Consider the following 17,914-nt stretch of genomic DNA (forward strand, 5'->3'; position numbering starts at 1 on the left):
GAAAAAGAGTAGTTAGAAAGAAAGAAAGAGAGAAAGATTAGTTAGAAAGAATGAAGGAAAGATTAGTTAGTTAGAAAGAAAGTTAGAAAGAAAGAAAGAAAGAAAGAAAGAAAGAAAGAAAGAAAGAGAAAGAAAGAAAGAAAAAGAGTAGTTAGAAAGAAAGAAAGAAAGAAAGAAAGAAAGAAAGAAAGAAAGAAAGAAAGAAAGAAAGAAAGAAAGAAAGAAAGAGAAAGATTAGTTAGAAAGAATGAAGGAAAGATTAGTAAGAAAGAAAGAAAGATAGGTTAGAAAGATAAAAAGGTTAGAAAGAAAGAAAGAAAGAAAGAAAGAAAGAAAGAAAGAAAGAAAGAACAAAAGAAAGAAAGATGGATTAGTTAGAAAGAAAGATAGATTAATTAGAAAGAAAGAAAGATGGATAAGTTAGAAAGAAAGAAAGAAAGAAAGAAAGAAAGAAAGAAAGAAAGAGAAAGAAAAAGAGTAGTAAGAAAGAAAGAAAGAAAGAAAGATCAGTTAGAAAAGAATGAAGGAAAGATTAGTTAGAAAGAAAGAAAGAAAGATAGGTTAGAAAGATAAAAAGGTTAGAAAGAAAGATTAGTTAGAAAGAAAGAAAGAAAGAAAGAAAGAAAGAAAGAAAGAGAGTAGTTAGAAAGAAAGAAAGAAAGAAAGAAAGAAAGAAAGAAAGAAAGAAAGAAAGAAAGAAAGATAGATTAGTTAGAAAGAATGAAGGAAATATTAGTTAGTTAGAAAGAAAGAAAGAAAGAAAGAAAGAAAGAAAGAAAGAAAGATGGATTAGTTAGAGAGATAGATTAATTAGAGAGAAAGAAAGATGAATAAGTTAGAAAGAAAGATAGATAGATTAGAAAGAAAGAAAGAAAGAAAGAAAGAAAGAAAGATGGATTAGTTAGAAAGAAAGATAGATTAATTAGAAAGAAAGATGGATAAGTTAGAAAGAAAGATGGATTAGTTAAAAAGAGATAGATAGATAGTTTAAAGTTTAAAGTAGTTTGAAGTAGATAGATGGATGAGTTTATTTGTTTAAATGAGTCTCAATGGCTCATATAGTATATAGAACGGCAGTTTGGTTTAGTCTTCAAGGTGTTTAGATTTAAATTTTTGTCGGTTTGAATTTTTTAGAACTCCCCAATGTAAGTCAATGGGAGTTTTTGAATGAGTTTTTTCGAGTTTTGATCGTCATTTTTAGGAAAACCGTAAGTCCGATCAGTCTGAAAATAGATAGCACACTTAGTCAGAAAAGTTTGAGTGTCTGAGCCGAGTTTGGAGTATGTAGAGTTAAAGCTCTAGGAGGAGTTACATATAGAAATTTTTAGTCTCAGAAGAATAATAAGTTTAAGTACAATATCAGTAAGTTGGCTTTCTCAAGCCAACTTAATAAGAAGTTACTAGTTCTAATTGGGCTTAACGTTAACTGTCAAACTGTCAATTTGAGATTTTAATCCGTGGCGAAAGGAAGTAGTTCTGCACAAAGGAGGGTTTTTTAAAGACAATACGTTATTGTTTCTTATTTATCTACACACTTGTGCCGTCTAACTGTTGTATAAACGCAATATCACACTCGTAGCTGTGTGATATGGCTCTATATCAGCACGCTGTGATTACCTACGGCAACTTTACCTGCATCGCAGCCGTGCTGATATACAGACATATCTCACTGCTACTTGTGTGATATTGCTCATTTATCTATACCTATCGAAGTATTTGTCCACTACCCTGAATGGAAATATTTTAACCTTTTAAAAAATCCAAATAATATCACTAATAATTTGTAATTTATTTATTTTATTATTTATTTAGTGTAATAATTTTATTTTTTATGTTAAAAAATTTGCAACAAAAATCACCTGTATTAGAAGTTGAATTAAGAATCATTGAAAAGTATAACAGTAAGATAGTATAACAGATCAGAACATTACTTTTAATTAAAATGAACAAATAATTTAAATTTTTCAGTGATGCTTTGGATGAACAATATATAATCAGTGGCTGCAGTGAGCTCTTGGGCTCTACACTTTGAGAACCACTGCACTAGCTAAACAGCTGAACAAACAGGGACACATGGACACCGATGATTGAGGTTCTTGCTCAAACACAGGCTTCTCGTATTAACTTCAAATTTCAGTCCTGTGAAAGTTATACAGTAATTCAAGAATATGTGGTTGACAGTAATGCCTACTAAGTCCTTTATAAGGCATATATATACAGTATATATATATATACATACATACACAGTTGCACCCCTGGTATATGATAAAAAATGTGTGTGTGTGTGTGTGTGTATATATATATATATATATATATATATATATATATATAATTATATATAGGAATATTTGAATGGAAGTAGCAAACAAGGCACAACTGCAATTTAAATGTGAATAATACTAATAAATTGTGTATATCAAATTAAAATTACAGTTACATCCTGTTTGTTACTTCAATTCAAATTTAGTAATGCAATTTCCATTCTTAATTCAATTCTGAATGGCGCACAGTCCTAAAATCTACATCCTGTTTATGTTTTGTGTCTGTTATTCACAGATTTTCACCACTGCACCATGCAGCTCTCAATGGAAATGTGGAGGTTATATCACTGCTGCTGGACTCTCAGGCCTTAGTTGACATCAGGGACCAGAAAGGTACCAGAAAAACATTAATGCAGAAAAAAAAAAAGTACTGCATTGCTTTAGATCTCACTTCCTAATGATCTTAAACAAGCTTAACTCTACATGCATGTTTTAGGAATGTGTAGTGCAGTAATATCAAAAGCCTTTCCTCTCGTGTTCCAGGGATGCGGCCTCTGCATTATGCAGCATGGCAGGGAAAGTCCGAACCCATGAAGTTGCTGCTGAAGTCAGGCTCCTCAGTGAACGGTCAGTCTGATGAGGGGCAGATCCCCCTGCACCTGGCCGCTCAGCACGGACACTATGACGTAGTGAGTACATACTGCTACAACACCATGCCCACTCTTCTTCAAAGATGGTGTATGATAAAAGATCCAACATGCTGTTATGGATACTGACATCTTGGAAGCAGAACCTGGGGCCGGATTCATGAAAATCATCTTAAAGGGTTAGTTCATCCAAAAATGAAAATTCTGTCATGATTTACTCGCCCTCATGTCGTTCCAAACCTGTACTTTTGTTCACCTTTGGAACACAAATGAAGATCTTTTTGATGAAATCTGAGTGATTTCGGTCCCTCCATTGACCACTAAAAGTTCATAAAGAGATTGTAAAACTAATTCATATGAATTGAGTGGTTTAGTCCAAATTTTCTGAAGAGACTCGATCGCTTTATATGATGAGCAGATTTAATTTAGGCTTTTATTCACAAATTAACATTGATCAGCAAACATAAACAGAAGCTCAACCGATCCTGCTTAACGTGCGAGAACAAACCTCATTTGTTCTTGCGGAAGCTCAAAAGTGCTGCATAACACATGAGAATGAACCTCACTGGTTGTTGTTGATACTCAAATCTGCTGCATAATACGAGAATGAACCTCATTGGCTGTTGCTGAAGCTGAAACGTGCTGCGTAACACGAGAATTAACCTCATTGGCTGTTGCTGAAGCTCAAACGTGCTGCGTAACACACAAGATTGAACCTCACTGGTTCTTGCTGAAGCTCAAATCTGCTGTGTAACACACGAGAATGAACCACGTTAGTTGTTACTGAAGTTCAGACGTGCTGCAAAACATGAGAATGAACCTCATTGGTCCTCGCATGTCAAGCGAACATGCTTGAGTTTCCGTTTACCACAACTGATGTGTGAGTTGATGAATGTTTATATGTGAATAAAAGCCTAAATTCAATCTGTTCAACATATAAAACGATCGAGTCTCTTCAGAAAATTTGGACTAAACCGCTCAATTCATATGGATTCGTTTTACAATCTCTTTATGAACTTTTTGAAGCGTCAAAGTGGTAGTTGCGTAGCTGTCAATAGGGGGACAGAAAGCTCTCAGTTTAATCAAATAAATCTTTATTTGTGTTCTGAAGATGAAAATAATTCTTACAGGTTTGGAAAGACAGAATTTTCAACATGGGGTGAACTAACCCTTTAAGAAAGAAGTTAAGAAAGTTCTTAAGATACATTCTAAGAAGTTGACTGTCACAGAATGGAAAGCACAGGATTGTGGGATATCAAATGCAGAATACATCTATGCTGCCTTCAAAAATCAATCAGATGAAGGTATCTTAGGGGACAGGAAGTGAAGCTAACTTTGTATTCGGACGTGCCTTGATACCCTCCTTCCGTGTAATGCAGCATTTTTAAGTTTTCGAACACAGCCAATGACGATGTTAACAAAAATAACCGAAATACCGGTAACCATATATGGAGCTTACAACGCTTAGTTTTACTATGCATATCGTCATTTGCATATGCATATTCATCCACATGATACCATGTTTAACTGTACAAGACAGTAGGAAAATATGAGATACAGATGTGCCGTCACATTACATTGCTAAAAATCATTTAGTAGCCTAGCCTTGCCTTATTTTTGAATAAATAAATCAAAATAGTATAAAATACATGTCAGAGAAAGTTTTTCTCAATCTTTTCCTCTGGCCAAATAGTATTTTGAATTGCTTTATATTTTTAATGGAAACAGATAGGCCTTATTGTGCATTATTGATCATTATTTGCACGAAAATATTTTCTCAGACCACGATGCTATTATCATGCGCTAAGCAATCCTCGCTGTAGTTAAAACATTAAAACACAGCGTGCCACAGGAAAAGTGTTCTAAAGCATCACATCAACTACAATATTTCTATTTATTAGAATATAAAAAATGTTGTAACTTAATGATTTCATGTAATGTAAGTACTTAACTCAAGAATGGCATATTTAATCTAAATGTGTATATCAGATGTAAAACATAGTTTAAATCATTATTTTATTTATTTAAACTGTTATTATGAACATGCACTGTATTTATGAGTAGGACTCATAATGAAGATTTAAAGTGGTTTTCCTTCATCTGCCGTCAGTCCCTCAGCTCACCATCAGTGTCGCCAAACTGCTCCGTCTCCAAAATGTTCGTACGCATGGGTCAGAGTTTGCGTGCAGGTGCACAAATTTTTTATAAATCACAACTTATGCGTTGGAAGTGGCGTACGCCTCTTTCAGGGCCTGTTTTGTGCGTATGCACCGCTTGTAAATGAGGCCCCTGATGTCTGAGGACTTCCAATATGATGCACACAAACACACAAATGGTCCCTTTAGTAAATACATTTTTTGTACCAGCAATATCTCCAATTTTTTTTCCCTTCAGTATACAGTCGAAATTTCAAATGTGATAATGATTAGCATATGTCAGCCGGTGCACAAGAGAATACCTGATTTTAAAGAATATTCTTTTCAGGAATTTGAATTCTTCTTAAATGTTGTCTTAAGAACAATCTTAAGGAAAAAGATGAGAACATTCTTAAGAATTTTTTTGGGGAATATTCTTGTTTTTTAATAAGTAAAAAAATAAAAAAGCAGTTAAGAAGAATTTTATTCTTAAGAAAGTTTCATGAACCCGCCCCCTGATGAGTAAATGCTTTGAAGCCAGATCATCCCACACACACATGCATGTAATAAAAAACTCTTTCTCTGTCAGTGTTTCTACCACTTAGTGAAGAGGCAGTTTCAGTAGATACTGTGGCTATTATTCTATGACACTGTGCGTTTTGGTTACGTGATGATCCTGGTTCCAGTGGCCTTAATCCATGCACAGCTTTTTTTATCACCAAACACTTACAATCAATGAAGCTGTCTCTGAATCTCTTATTTACATTGCACCTACACATTGTTACAATGAGACGATTTGAACGTGCAGAACTCAGCACTAAACAAAAAAAGCTGGCTTTTTGAGCGATGAGTGGATTCTGACTAACTTAAACACCTCTAATTGGCCAATGTGCTCAAGAGATCAACGGACATGTCTGTGATTGGCTGCATTGCTCAACATTGCTAAAACACTTTGTAAACAGAAACATTTAACGTTCTCCAGAGCGCAAACACAAATACACACTGGAGCGTTCGCCAAATATGTTTTGCCAATATGATATTATTACAGTATCAACTAAGGGTGCTCTTGCTTTTGTTTAATAGTGCTTAGCACCCCTGTAGAACCATGCTATGCAGTGTTCTGAAACAGGTTTTATTCTGGCATGTTAAATCAGAGTTAAATTTTTTGTTTTGTTGTGTATGAGCGCATCCCGATTAGGAAAAACATCCTCTAACCCCAACCTGCTTTTTTCACAAATCTCACCCTTGGGATGCACAATGAAATCCTGCTATTAGTAATCCGTTAATTACTTTCATGATTGATAACCTACAAAAAAAATCTATATTATATTGTCAAAAAAATAAATAAAATAAATGTAACAATAAAACACTCAAGAAATAAAATATATATTTTTAAATATCAGTATTTATTTATTTATTATTTATTTCCATACAGCTCACTGGATATATATTTTGAGATGAACTGATTCTTGAGCTAAATGTAAAAATAGGTGGAATAACATGTTTTTAGAAATATTATATAATATACTGTATATTTATATTTATATATACTTTACTATATTAAAATTAAATACTATGAGAATATCAGCTATGGTAGTGATATATGCAACTAACAGCTGGTTACCTGTCCACAGTCTGAGATGCTTCTGCAGCACCAGTCGAACCCCTGCATAATGGACAATGCTGGGAAGACACCATTGGACCTGGCTTGTGAATTCGGCCGTGTTGGGGTGAGTCACACGCTGCTTTTTTTTTGGTACTGTCAAATTACTTGTATATCTTTTTGTTTCCGTCTGTAATTGGTTTTTGTGTGTGTGTATGGTCTTCTGTTTGCCCTGCAGGTGGTCCAGCTGCTGCTGAGCAGTAACATGTGTGCAGCTCTGTTGGAGCCCAAACCCGGAGACTCGACTGATCCCAACGGCACCAGCCCACTGCATCTCGCTGCCAAGAACGGACACATCGACATCATCAGGTGAGCTCTCTGAGCCCCAAGACTCGGATGGAAAGACAGAATGCGTGGCTTGAATGCTTTTCTAAGAATAGAAGTCACACCTCCAGTCCGCCATTCTAGATCTCAGGCTGTCTTGTGCCGGGTCGACGTTGCACCTTTGTTTACCAGACACTGAAAGTAAATCAGGTCACCTTTTCTAGCCACTAAAACATCTTGGGATAAGAAATTTTGGTGATACTTTACAATAATTTTTTTGGTTAACATTAGTTACACTGTAAAAAATTTCTAACCCTCCCAAATCAAAAATTTCAAGTGACCGATAACATCTAAATTTTTCAATTGGCCCAAGTGAAAATCTGTACATTTAATTTGATAATTTACAGAATTTCACTTGGGCCAATTGAAAAATTTAGATGTTATCGGTCACTTGAAATTTTTGATTTGGGAGGGTTAGAATTTTTTTACAGTGTACTGCATTAGGTGTCATGAATTAACAATAAGCAAAAGATGGGATTACACTTTATTTTAAGGTGACAAGGTTACATTGTACTTACTCAAATAAGAACTGATTAATATTAATTAACTACATGTACTTACTATAGAGTTACGTTTAGGGTTGTTACTTGTAATTATGCATAATTTACTGTTATTAGTTACTATAGTAAGTACATGTAGAAACATGTAACTACGTCACCCTTAAGTAAAGTTTTACCAAAGATTTTCATATTATTTATTAATATAGGTTAATTTTTAACTAATTTAATTTGTATATTATTATTATTACCAATAATAATAATTATGCAGTTATTCAATCATTCGTGTTTGTTCATAATACATTCATTATTGTTCATTTCTGTAACTTGAAATGTTAAAAATGCACAGGTAGAATGTAGTATATGTAGAAATTAGAATTTACATTTGATGCTCTGCAAGGAACGGGTCATATCCAACACATACTGAAATTCTTTAACAGAAGCAGTGCATGTTTTTCATGAGAGAGTCAGAAGCTGCTGGCGGGATTTGCGCCTCATATATTACGGGCGAATATACATCACACATAGGAATTTCTCGTAACGCATCTGTAAACCTGTTGTTTGTGTGAAAGGAAATTCTACAGCCCACAGCAGCACGGCGTAAGAAACGATCCAGATTCTCTTCAACACCCAGAAGGAGGCTTTACATTTCAGAGATTGTGTGTATTGATTAAAACCTGCAGCAGTTCTGGGATGAGACAGGAAAGTTTGAGTGAAATTAAGAAATAACACTTGAATCATTTATCATTGTGAAGAGAAAAGCAAAATGAAAAAAAGCAAAATGATGCCCTGTTTATGAATTCACATGTTTATATTTGTTTTCTTATAAGGCAGGCGACTGTTTACGTCCTCAATAAGTGTTTACATATGCTTTCACAATCAAGGTGAAGCAGGTTTTTATATAGTCGAGCCACAGTCTTCATCTGTCAAGCCTACATGTCATAATAGGTTTAAGGTTAGCACCTCTTCTTGCCTTATGTTTCACTGCCTTTATTGTACATGGTTTTATGCCAGACTCCATGATGAAGGTTCTCCTAGTCCCTGTAGTAAAAGACAGAGTAGGAAAAGTGGGCAACTCAGATAATTACAGACCCATTGCGCTTGCTAGTATACTCTCTAAAGTTATTGAGCAAATCTTTCTGGCAAGGATTGACAAAATAATTCCTTCAACAGATAATCAATTTGGGTTTAAGCCCAAACATGGCACAGATATGTGCATTTATGCCTTAAAGGAATTACTAAGTGACTATAAGAGCAAGAATTCATCTGTTTTTATATGTTTTTTAGATGCCTCTAAGGCGTTTGATCGTGTGAATCATCGAAAATTATTTCATAAACTGTGTCAAGCGGGTGTGCCTAGGTATATAGTTAGATGCTTGTCATACTGGTACGCAAACCAGACTATGCAGGTCAAGTGGGCAAACTGTGTGTCTGCTCCTTTTCAGGTCTGCAATGGGGTCAGACAAGGAAGCATTTTATCCCCTGTTTTGTTTAATTTTTTTATGAATGACCTGTCTAAGCGGTTAAACCAGTGCAGAACGGGCTGTATGGTTGGAAGTTTATTAGTAAACCATCTAATGTATGCTGATGACTTGGTAGTGTTTAGTCCCAGTACAGCTGGTTTCCAGCATCTTCTCAAACTGTGTTCTGAGTTTGGAGAACAACATGATGTCAAATATAATCCTTCTAAAAGTGTAATCATGATCTGCCGAACGAAAGAGGACAAATGTATGACATTCCCTGACTTTAAGTTGTCTGGTAATGTCCTTAAGGTCTGTGATGAAGTCAAATATCTTGGTCATGTGATCACTGACCGTCTGTCTGATGATGAGGACATTTATCGTCAGTGTCGTATGTTATATGCACAAGCTAATGTACTCCTTCGGAAATTTGGTTACTGTTCTGATGAAGTTAAATTAACTTTATTCAAAGCATATTGTACTTCACTGTACACAGCAAATCTCTGGTGGAACTACAAAAAAGCCAGCCTTCAGAAACTACAAGTGGCTTATAATGATGCTCTAAGACTTTTGTTAAAAAAGCCGAGATGGACTAGTGCCAGTGACTTGTTTGTGTCTGCTCGAGTTAACACATTGAAGGCTGTTTTGAGAAACACAATGTATAATTTCATTTGTCGACTTAATGAGTCTGGAAATAGTGTCATCATGATACTGACTAACACTGAATATAGCGCCATACGCTACACATCTAAACTTTGGAGACACTGGTATGACTGTCTTCTGAAAGGATAGAATCTTTTTTTTTTTTTTTTATAATATGTATTTAATGTGATGTGCTTTAATTTTGTGCCGTCTGTTGTTTTTTATGAAGTATGGACCGTGAGTCTGCAATAAAAGTCTATCTATCTATCTATCTATCTATCTATAATACTTAACTGAATTTTGAAAGGATTAAAAACACGTTGCACGCCGCTTATGTCTTTCAGAGTGTGCACACAACTGCAAGGCCAGTTGATAAAGCCTGCATGTAACCAGACATTTACATGTTACATTTACATGCTTTTATACAAAGCACCTTGCATTGCATTCAAACTATACATCTTTTCAGTTCTTTTCAGTTCAACGGCATGACCTTGGCGTTGCTAGCGCCTCTACTGTTTGAGCGACATGAGCTAGACTTCAGTAAGACTAAAGCTTTTGCGTGGAATTTTAAAAAGATGATTTATTGCTTTAGACTGGAATTTAACTTTTAAAATGGTGTACATTTTTTAGTTCATGTAAATGCACTTAGGGGCCTTTCTCATGTGTTTTTGAGTTTAAAACTGTAAGACGCAGGGCAGTGGAATGAAAGAAAAGTGAGGTATGTTTTTTTAAAGGTTGTTCTTTAACTTGAACGCCACATTTTTCATCCATGAGATGCTGCAAAAGACAAGATCAGAATGATCAAATATGTCTGCCTGGTGCATGTTTATGCTGAAAAACATAGGAAAATCAGCGCAGTGGAATGCAAAAATGTGCTTGGATTATATTGTTGATTGCAGTGTTCTTTGCTTAAGTGTTGAGATGAATCGCAACAAAGGATTTTAATAAATTAACTGTCCTATTTTTATGCAATTTTGCATCACATGTAAATTTATCTTGTTAAGGAAAGCAAGACAAAAATACTGATTTAAAAAAGATCATTTGTATTGTCCTTTGAATCACTCTGCATTTTATCTGAACCAGCACTTTTCATTTTAAGAGCTAAGAAAGTTGTTTTGGTCATAAACACAATCAAAACATTGTAACATGTACTGGAGGTACTCTGGGATGGAAAAGTAGATGGTGGAGGGAAAAGCCTACATCATATTAATGGAAGTTGACTTCATGATCCATTGGTGTGATGTGACGCTGGGACCACTGTGTGTGTTTGAGTGTGCATGTGCTTGATGAAGTGCGAGTGCAAACAGACACTGATGCTAATGAGCAAAAAATTAGCATGTGATGATGATGCAAGCAGCGTGTGCAGGTCAGAAGCGCTGGATTTACTGCCGCTTAACAGTCAGTCACCCAACATGTAATGCAGCATCCATCATGTTCAACAAAGCCATTTCTGCACCACTGGAAACAAACGGAATTGTAAAGCCAGTAATTCCCCAAGCCATTGTTTGGACGAAGGGGTTCAGTTGTCCGTAGTCTGAACTACACTATTCTGGGGGCAATTTTTTATTTATTTTTCCATTAATGGCCCTTGAGTGTAAAAGTGTAATAGGCTGTAATAAACACTACACCAGAGTTATGAAATGCATAATTACATATTGTCTGAAATATGTATTTTTTATATAAAATGATTTTATTTTATTTTATTTTAGCCACTGCTTTACTGAGTATTTAAAAAAAAACACAACTTCATGTTTTATCTCACAATTCATTTTCACGCCGTTAATCTTTGTGAGCGTGTGTTGTGAGATCTGAGCATTATCAGAACTGGCCTGGAGCTCAGAAAGCTAATTAGAGAAACTCTTTGATGAGCTATAAGTCAATTATCATGTGACTTCCCCCTGCATTAACATATAAATGCCCAAAGGTCCTCATCCAACTATTTACATTGAATGAGAAATCCATTGCTCCAGATCTCGGCTCAGCCATGCATTTCGTGCATCGACATACAAGCCCAAGTGAGTTAGAAACTGGACAAGTGGTGTGTCTCAGAATTAGCTGCCGTATCTGTGCACAACCAGCTGCACCTGCTTGTGATGAAGGGCATCTTTCCTTCTTTCCACTGGGAACATGAGCATGGTTGAGGGTGCACGTAGCCAGCTGTATTCCTAAGGGTGTGCCAGGCCCCATCCACTCCCTAATACAACACACTGCCATCCATCATTGTGACAGCCAGACCTCCTCCATGATCAGACAGAGATGAGAGGAAGATCAGAAGTGTTCTGTGCTGTCCTGCCTTTGTACCAATTTGCATGGTACAAAGGCAGGACAGCGCAGAACACCTCTGATCTACATTTTGTTGGACAACAGTCGGACTAACACATTATCACAATGCATCATATACCCAAATGTTCCATATACAGTATGATTGATTTTTATTAAACAAATTTTAGTCTTACGTTTCCTTTTTTTCCAGTGGGTATCTAAAATTAAACTGCTTTTAAATGTAAACTCTCTGGTTGTGATTATGATGATGATGAGTCTTTCAGTCTCAAGCCCTGAGGAAGTGTCATAACTATCAGTGCAGTTGTCAATAAGGATCAGTACTCTGTGTCAATACAGATGTCAGCATGTGACTGTTTGTCATTGTATATTCTAGTGCAGGGGTGTGTTTTTTTTTAGTTTTTTTTTTAACTTGTTATACCTTGGACCCATAGAGAGTGCTTGCCAATTTTTGGTTACTTGAATTAAAATAAACCTTAACTGAAACAAACACACATGTATGTGTATGTATTTGCCATGGCATCATTTCTCATTTTAATTTAGTTTAACTTGATATACAAAAAAAAAAAAAGAAAGAAAAAAAAACTGAAATAAACATTTATAAAAAATGAATGCACATGTATAAAAATAATAATAAAAATTACAAAACAAGAAAAATGACAAAAAATGTAGTTACATTGAAAATCTAAATCAAATCAAAATTAAGTGCATGAAATGTAATCATTTCATTTAGAAGAGGCTTTTAGATTTCATATAGGGGCTATGAACTCTCACAGAATTCAATTTTCCATTCCACTGCTCTACTTTTCCATTGTTTTTCAATGTAAACGCATTAGACTGATGTCTTTAACCGTTGCGCTCGGGTCTCGCATCTTTTGCAGCATCTCGCGCATAACACCGCGTTATAAAAATGCAGCACTCGAGTTAAAAGAAGTCCAACTTTTAAAAAACGCGTCTCCAGTCCATGCTTTTTTCCCCTCCTTCCAATGACCTGCGTCTCGCATTTTTAACAGAAAAAACACGTTCTGTGTGAACCGCCCCTTATTCTCACCAAGGCTGCATTTATTTGATAAAAAAAAAAGAAGTAATATTGTGAAATATTATTACACTTTAAAATAACTGTTTGAATATATGTTAAAATGTAATTTATTCCTGTGATGTCAAAGCTGAATTTGTTACTACAGTCTTCAGTGTCACATGATTCTTCAGAATTCATTCTAATGATTTGCTGCTCAAGAAACATTTATTATTATTATTAACAGTGTTGTGCTGCTTAATATTTTTGTGGAAACTGTGATACTCTTCCATTCAAAAGTTTGGGGTAAGTAACAAACAAACTATGAATTGACAAGCTATTCGACTTGGTCAGTGTATCATAAAGCAACATCTCCATGTGATGGTCAGGTCTATCACTGCGCATTGACACTCATCATTAATTAGCCTGGCTGAATTGTAAGTGTTGCAGTGCCACACATTAGAATAAGGTACATGTGCCCACACAGCACCCACACCTCCCTCTCTCACCAATCCAGCACGAGTCCAGCTCTGATCAGCCTGGAGCTAATTATAGGCCATGTGAATGTGCAGGTTACAGCAACAGTGTGGGCTATCGCAAGGCTGTTAATTACATCATTAATCCAGTAACCCTAGAGGCCGTACGCATTGGCCGACCCTAAACAGATGGATGTAGTGAGGGAAAATATGAAAGCAGGCTTAATTTGTTGTTCATATCTGTGAAAGAAATGGATCATGGCACCTCTAACCAAAGCCGTTACCTTCATATTAAACCGCTGTCTCCTAAACTTAATGTCATGTACCTGTGTTAACGCTCTCATACCTTTAATTAAATGTGTGGCCATTTGCCCACTAGCAGAAACTATGGTTTCCGGTGTGGGCCCATGCTAAGTGATGGATGGCTCAGCACACAGTCAGACCAATGTGTGCTCACCCAACCAGTCAATATGCTTTTTAATCTCCTGTGTTTTCCAAGAGGGGTCGAGCACGAGAGGGCATTATGCGAAGCTAAAAAGGGTCATTTTGAGAGCTAATTATAGGGCAGGTGTCTGACACCACGCCAGGGCCAAGTTCTCTGCTCTCACCCTGTTTCCCATCCTCCTCTCTGAAGCCATGACTCAGGCCACCTGTGTTTGCTGATGTCCCACTGCCGTAATTTAATTTACTATAGTGTCAGAAGGTCGTGCTCTATTTAATAGAGGTTCTTCAGTCTTCAGGAGGCTGATTTGTTTTTTTGGGGGGGAGCAATTTGCAGTGCTTACAAGTTTAATATAATTACATGGCTCTCTGATTGGTCAAATGTGGCATTCTGCTGTCAAATATTTTATATAATGATAACTAAACTGTATATTCTACTCAGCAACCAATCTCATACACTCTCTTATTACTCTGTGGTTTCTTTTTCTCGCATAATAATGTCATGTAAGAACTGCTTAAAATAACATTTGAATAACTAATTCATGACTATTTATTTATCTTGTAAGTAGCTGTATAAGCAGGCTAATGTACAGTACAGCCAGCTGGTTATGATTGCATAATAAACCTCATCAGGAAGATGATCACAGATGTCTGTAGTGACTTTATATTATCCCTCACATAAGTGCCGGCAACATGAGGACAATAATAACAAGCTTAAAATGAATTCTGGTCTCGGATGTGTGCAGTTTGATCACAGTGGTTTTCAGTGGTTGTGTCAGACTAGTTACTAATTTGATCCTCTCTTAATAGACTGCTGATCCAGGCAGGCATCGATATCAACAGGCAGACCAAAGCGGGCACTGCCCTCCACGAGGCTGCACTGTGTGGGAAGACTGACGTAGTGCGCCTCCTGCTGGATGTAAGTAGAAAGAGATAGAGAAACTTTATTGATCCCTGAAGGGAATTTAGTGCACAATAGCAGCCTAATAAAATAACATCAGTAATTTATAGTTGTCAGTAAGCACCAACGTTAATTTACTGATGGATTTACCCACACTGTTTGTGATAACATTGATTTGTAATAAAGTATTAATAGTATACCTGACTGTTATACCTCAGTTACATAATTGTCTTAATCCAACTCCGCAAGTGAACAGTCCACTTATTTAGTCTTGTCTAGTTCGTTTGTATGATATGGTGGTTTCCTGCAGATCTGGCCTGTTTGGTGGTCTATTTTTTTTAAACTAGTCCACCACCTGAAAAGGTTGGATATCCACTGCCCTATCCCAACACTATACTTTGAATTACTTTGAATAGTGAATTGTTTAGAAGTGGCTAGATTTTTTAGACTTATATACCCTCTTATCTAAATGGTAAGTAAAAAGATCAAACTTTTATGTATCATTGAGAAACATTTCTACCATGTTAGTCACTTGGATCCCAAGCATTATCTAATATTGCTTTACCCTTCTCCCTACAGAGTGGCATCAATGCAGCAGTGAGAAACACATTCAGCCAGACAGCGCTGGATATCGTCTATCAGTTCACTGCTACACAGGCCAGCCGGGAAATCAAGCAGATGCTACGAGGTAAGAAAATGGGATGGCAATAAAACCGAAGAATTTTTTTTAAATTTTTTTTTATATACATCACATATGTATTAGGGTGGTCCTTATTTTTAAAGTCTCCAATTGTCATGCTCTTAACCCTTTAAATTGTTCCTTTATATAAGAAAATACAGCATGCCAATTTTTATGGCAGTAACATAATAATTACTGGTAGCTCAATAGCTTTAAACCTTCTGAGATTTTGATGATTTTCGTAAAAACAGATCATTTGAATTGGTATTGTACCTGGCTAGTAAAATTCCAAAAAAAATCTCCATAAAAGCATCTAATGCACCATATATTCCTAAATATGTATTTTAGATACATATCTCAGTTTACTTATTGTAGAAACTAAATCCAAATTAATCCATCCATGACCTGGTTTAGCAGATTTACCTTTCCTGGTGGAATCAATACATATTTCTATTGATGATCACCTTGGTTATTGTTTGGGTTTAGAGCACATTTTTTGGTTTAAAAAATTACATTACGTTCCTTGAAATTGACCCGGAACTTTGGCCGAATCAAGCAGATTATCAGGAGGCACAGGCAACCATACATGCAATGAAAGTAGTCGAGAGAGGAGTGGCTCTGATTCAAGAATACAATGGCTATCTCACACACTCTGAAGAACAATCGCAGTTTCTCCTTCATGTGGTGGAAGATCACCGACGGATCTATCCAGACTGCAAAAAGTCAACACTGGCTGCTGAGCATCAGAAATGAGGGATTGTTGAAAATGTTGTGCTTTTTTTGAGATTGTTGTCATTGTTGTCATGTCAGTGTTGCTCTGAGTTCAATAAAATGTAGTTCATTTGCAGCAACTTTTAATATTACTTGCATATCACAATAATGCCGCACAGCTTAACATAGACAATCTTCCACATGATTGAGCTACCTCTAAATATCTTTTTTTTGTCAACATTTTTGCATATTTCTAATTTTGAAGTTAAAAGGAACAGTTTAAGAGGTTAAGACACTAACATTTTGCAAAAAAAAAAAATTTGGACTTGATAAGGACCACCCTAATATGTATTCATGTATATATGTTTATTAGTGATGTGTAGTAGATTATGCAGTTTTATGTCTGCTTATCTCTGTGCAGATGCCTCAGCAGCCTTGCAGGTCAGGGCCCTGAAGGACTACTGCAACAATTACGACCTGACAAGCCTCAACATAAAGGCTGGAGACGTTATCACGGTAATTTTCATAAGACTTCCTCTAATCAATTCAGAACCTTTGAAAACAGTTCATTTAAACAGTTTGTTTTACTCTCATGTATTATATGAATTTCAATCAGTGTTAAATATGCTGACTATTTAAAAAATTCACAATGTTTGTTTTACTTTTGGTTTACATTATAAATTCCACATTAGTCCTTTGTAATCATAGTAGTTAGTTCAGTGTACTTTCAGAATTTCTCAACAGAGGGCACTGTTGCCTGTGTTTTTCCTCAGACTGTCAAAAATAATTTAGACACAGATCAGCTCCTTCCCAGAGAAAATATATCTTTTTTTGCTCTATATACACAGTATGATATTTGGAATGATCTAATTTCCTTTACCTCAGAAATTATCCAGGGCTCAGCGCAAAGTTTTGAAGTCACAGAAATCACAGAACTGCCCCAAATATTTAAATGTCTTACCTATACTATCATTTATCGACATACTTGTATGGTAAACTTTATATGGTTTGAAAAAATGCCCTCACAAAGATAAAACACAAAATAAATAAATAAATAAATTGAGAAACAATTCCAAACATTGCCATATACATGATATATACACTACAAAAATTATTTTAAAGAAATTCAAACTTTTATTCAGCATGGACACATTAAATTGATAAAAATATTTCTATTTTTATGGAAATTCAAAGCCAAATTCAAATAGAAAACAGTTATTTTAAATTGTAATCATATTTTACAATATTACTTTTACTGTGTCTTTGATTAAAGAAATGCAGCCTTGGTGAGAATAAGAGACTTCTTTCAAAAACATCTTTACCGACTTCAAACTTTTGAACGGTATAGTGTATAAAATAAAAATAATTTACATTAAAATAATCTTAACATTCCTGCCACTGGTTAATGCTGCCTCATAAACATAAGACTTTAAATTAATCAATTGTGGCCAGACAATGCATATTGCCATTATAGATGATGGATGATTATGATTCATTACTCTGTAGGTTCTGGAGCAACATTCAGATGGGAGGTGGAAGGGCTGCATCCATGATAACCGCACAGGGAATGACAGAGTGGGCTACTTCCCCTCCAGCATAGTGGAGGTGATCAGTAAGAGGCCTGGGGCTGTGGGTAAGAGACGACAACGGGCGGGTCAGTGCTGCCTCTCACACTCACAGATGCATAAGTGATGCTGCTGAACTCGCATGACCCTGATTCTGTTTACAGCCAGCTGTTCATGATGCTCATGTGCACTGGATTGAGAGCCAGACAGGGCCATC

The 17,914-nt window shown here is 35.8% G+C and overlaps 1 protein-coding gene across 9 annotated transcripts in view; it reads left to right on the forward strand.

Annotated features, from left to right (window-relative positions):
* Positions 1 to 17,914, forward strand: part of caskin1 (CASK interacting protein 1) — a 113,598-nt gene that overhangs the window by 80,846 nt on the left and 14,838 nt on the right. For 5 of the 9 annotated variants that reach the window (XM_084434391.1, XM_084434387.1, XM_084434390.1 and 2 more), the window contains exons 3-10: positions 2,557 to 2,654; positions 2,805 to 2,950; positions 6,678 to 6,773; positions 6,885 to 7,015; positions 14,652 to 14,760; positions 15,322 to 15,430; positions 16,554 to 16,648; positions 17,639 to 17,765. In XM_084434391.1, coding sequence (XP_084290517.1) covers positions 2,557 to 2,654; positions 2,805 to 2,950; positions 6,678 to 6,773; positions 6,885 to 7,015; positions 14,652 to 14,760; positions 15,322 to 15,430; positions 16,554 to 16,648; positions 17,639 to 17,765 — 911 coding nt within the window. Of the gene's footprint in view, positions 1 to 2,556; positions 2,655 to 2,804; positions 2,951 to 3,040; positions 3,088 to 6,677; positions 6,774 to 6,884; positions 7,016 to 14,651; positions 14,761 to 15,321; positions 15,431 to 16,553; positions 16,649 to 17,638; positions 17,787 to 17,914 lie in introns of those variants that run through there. The other 4 variants (XM_084434389.1, XM_084434386.1, XM_084434392.1 and 1 more) reach the window with 2 other exon arrangements.

The sequence above is a fragment of the Rutilus rutilus genome (genome assembly GCF_951802725.1).
Source record: "Rutilus rutilus genome assembly, chromosome: 1".
Lineage (NCBI taxonomy): Eukaryota > Metazoa > Chordata > Actinopteri > Cypriniformes > Leuciscidae > Rutilus > Rutilus rutilus.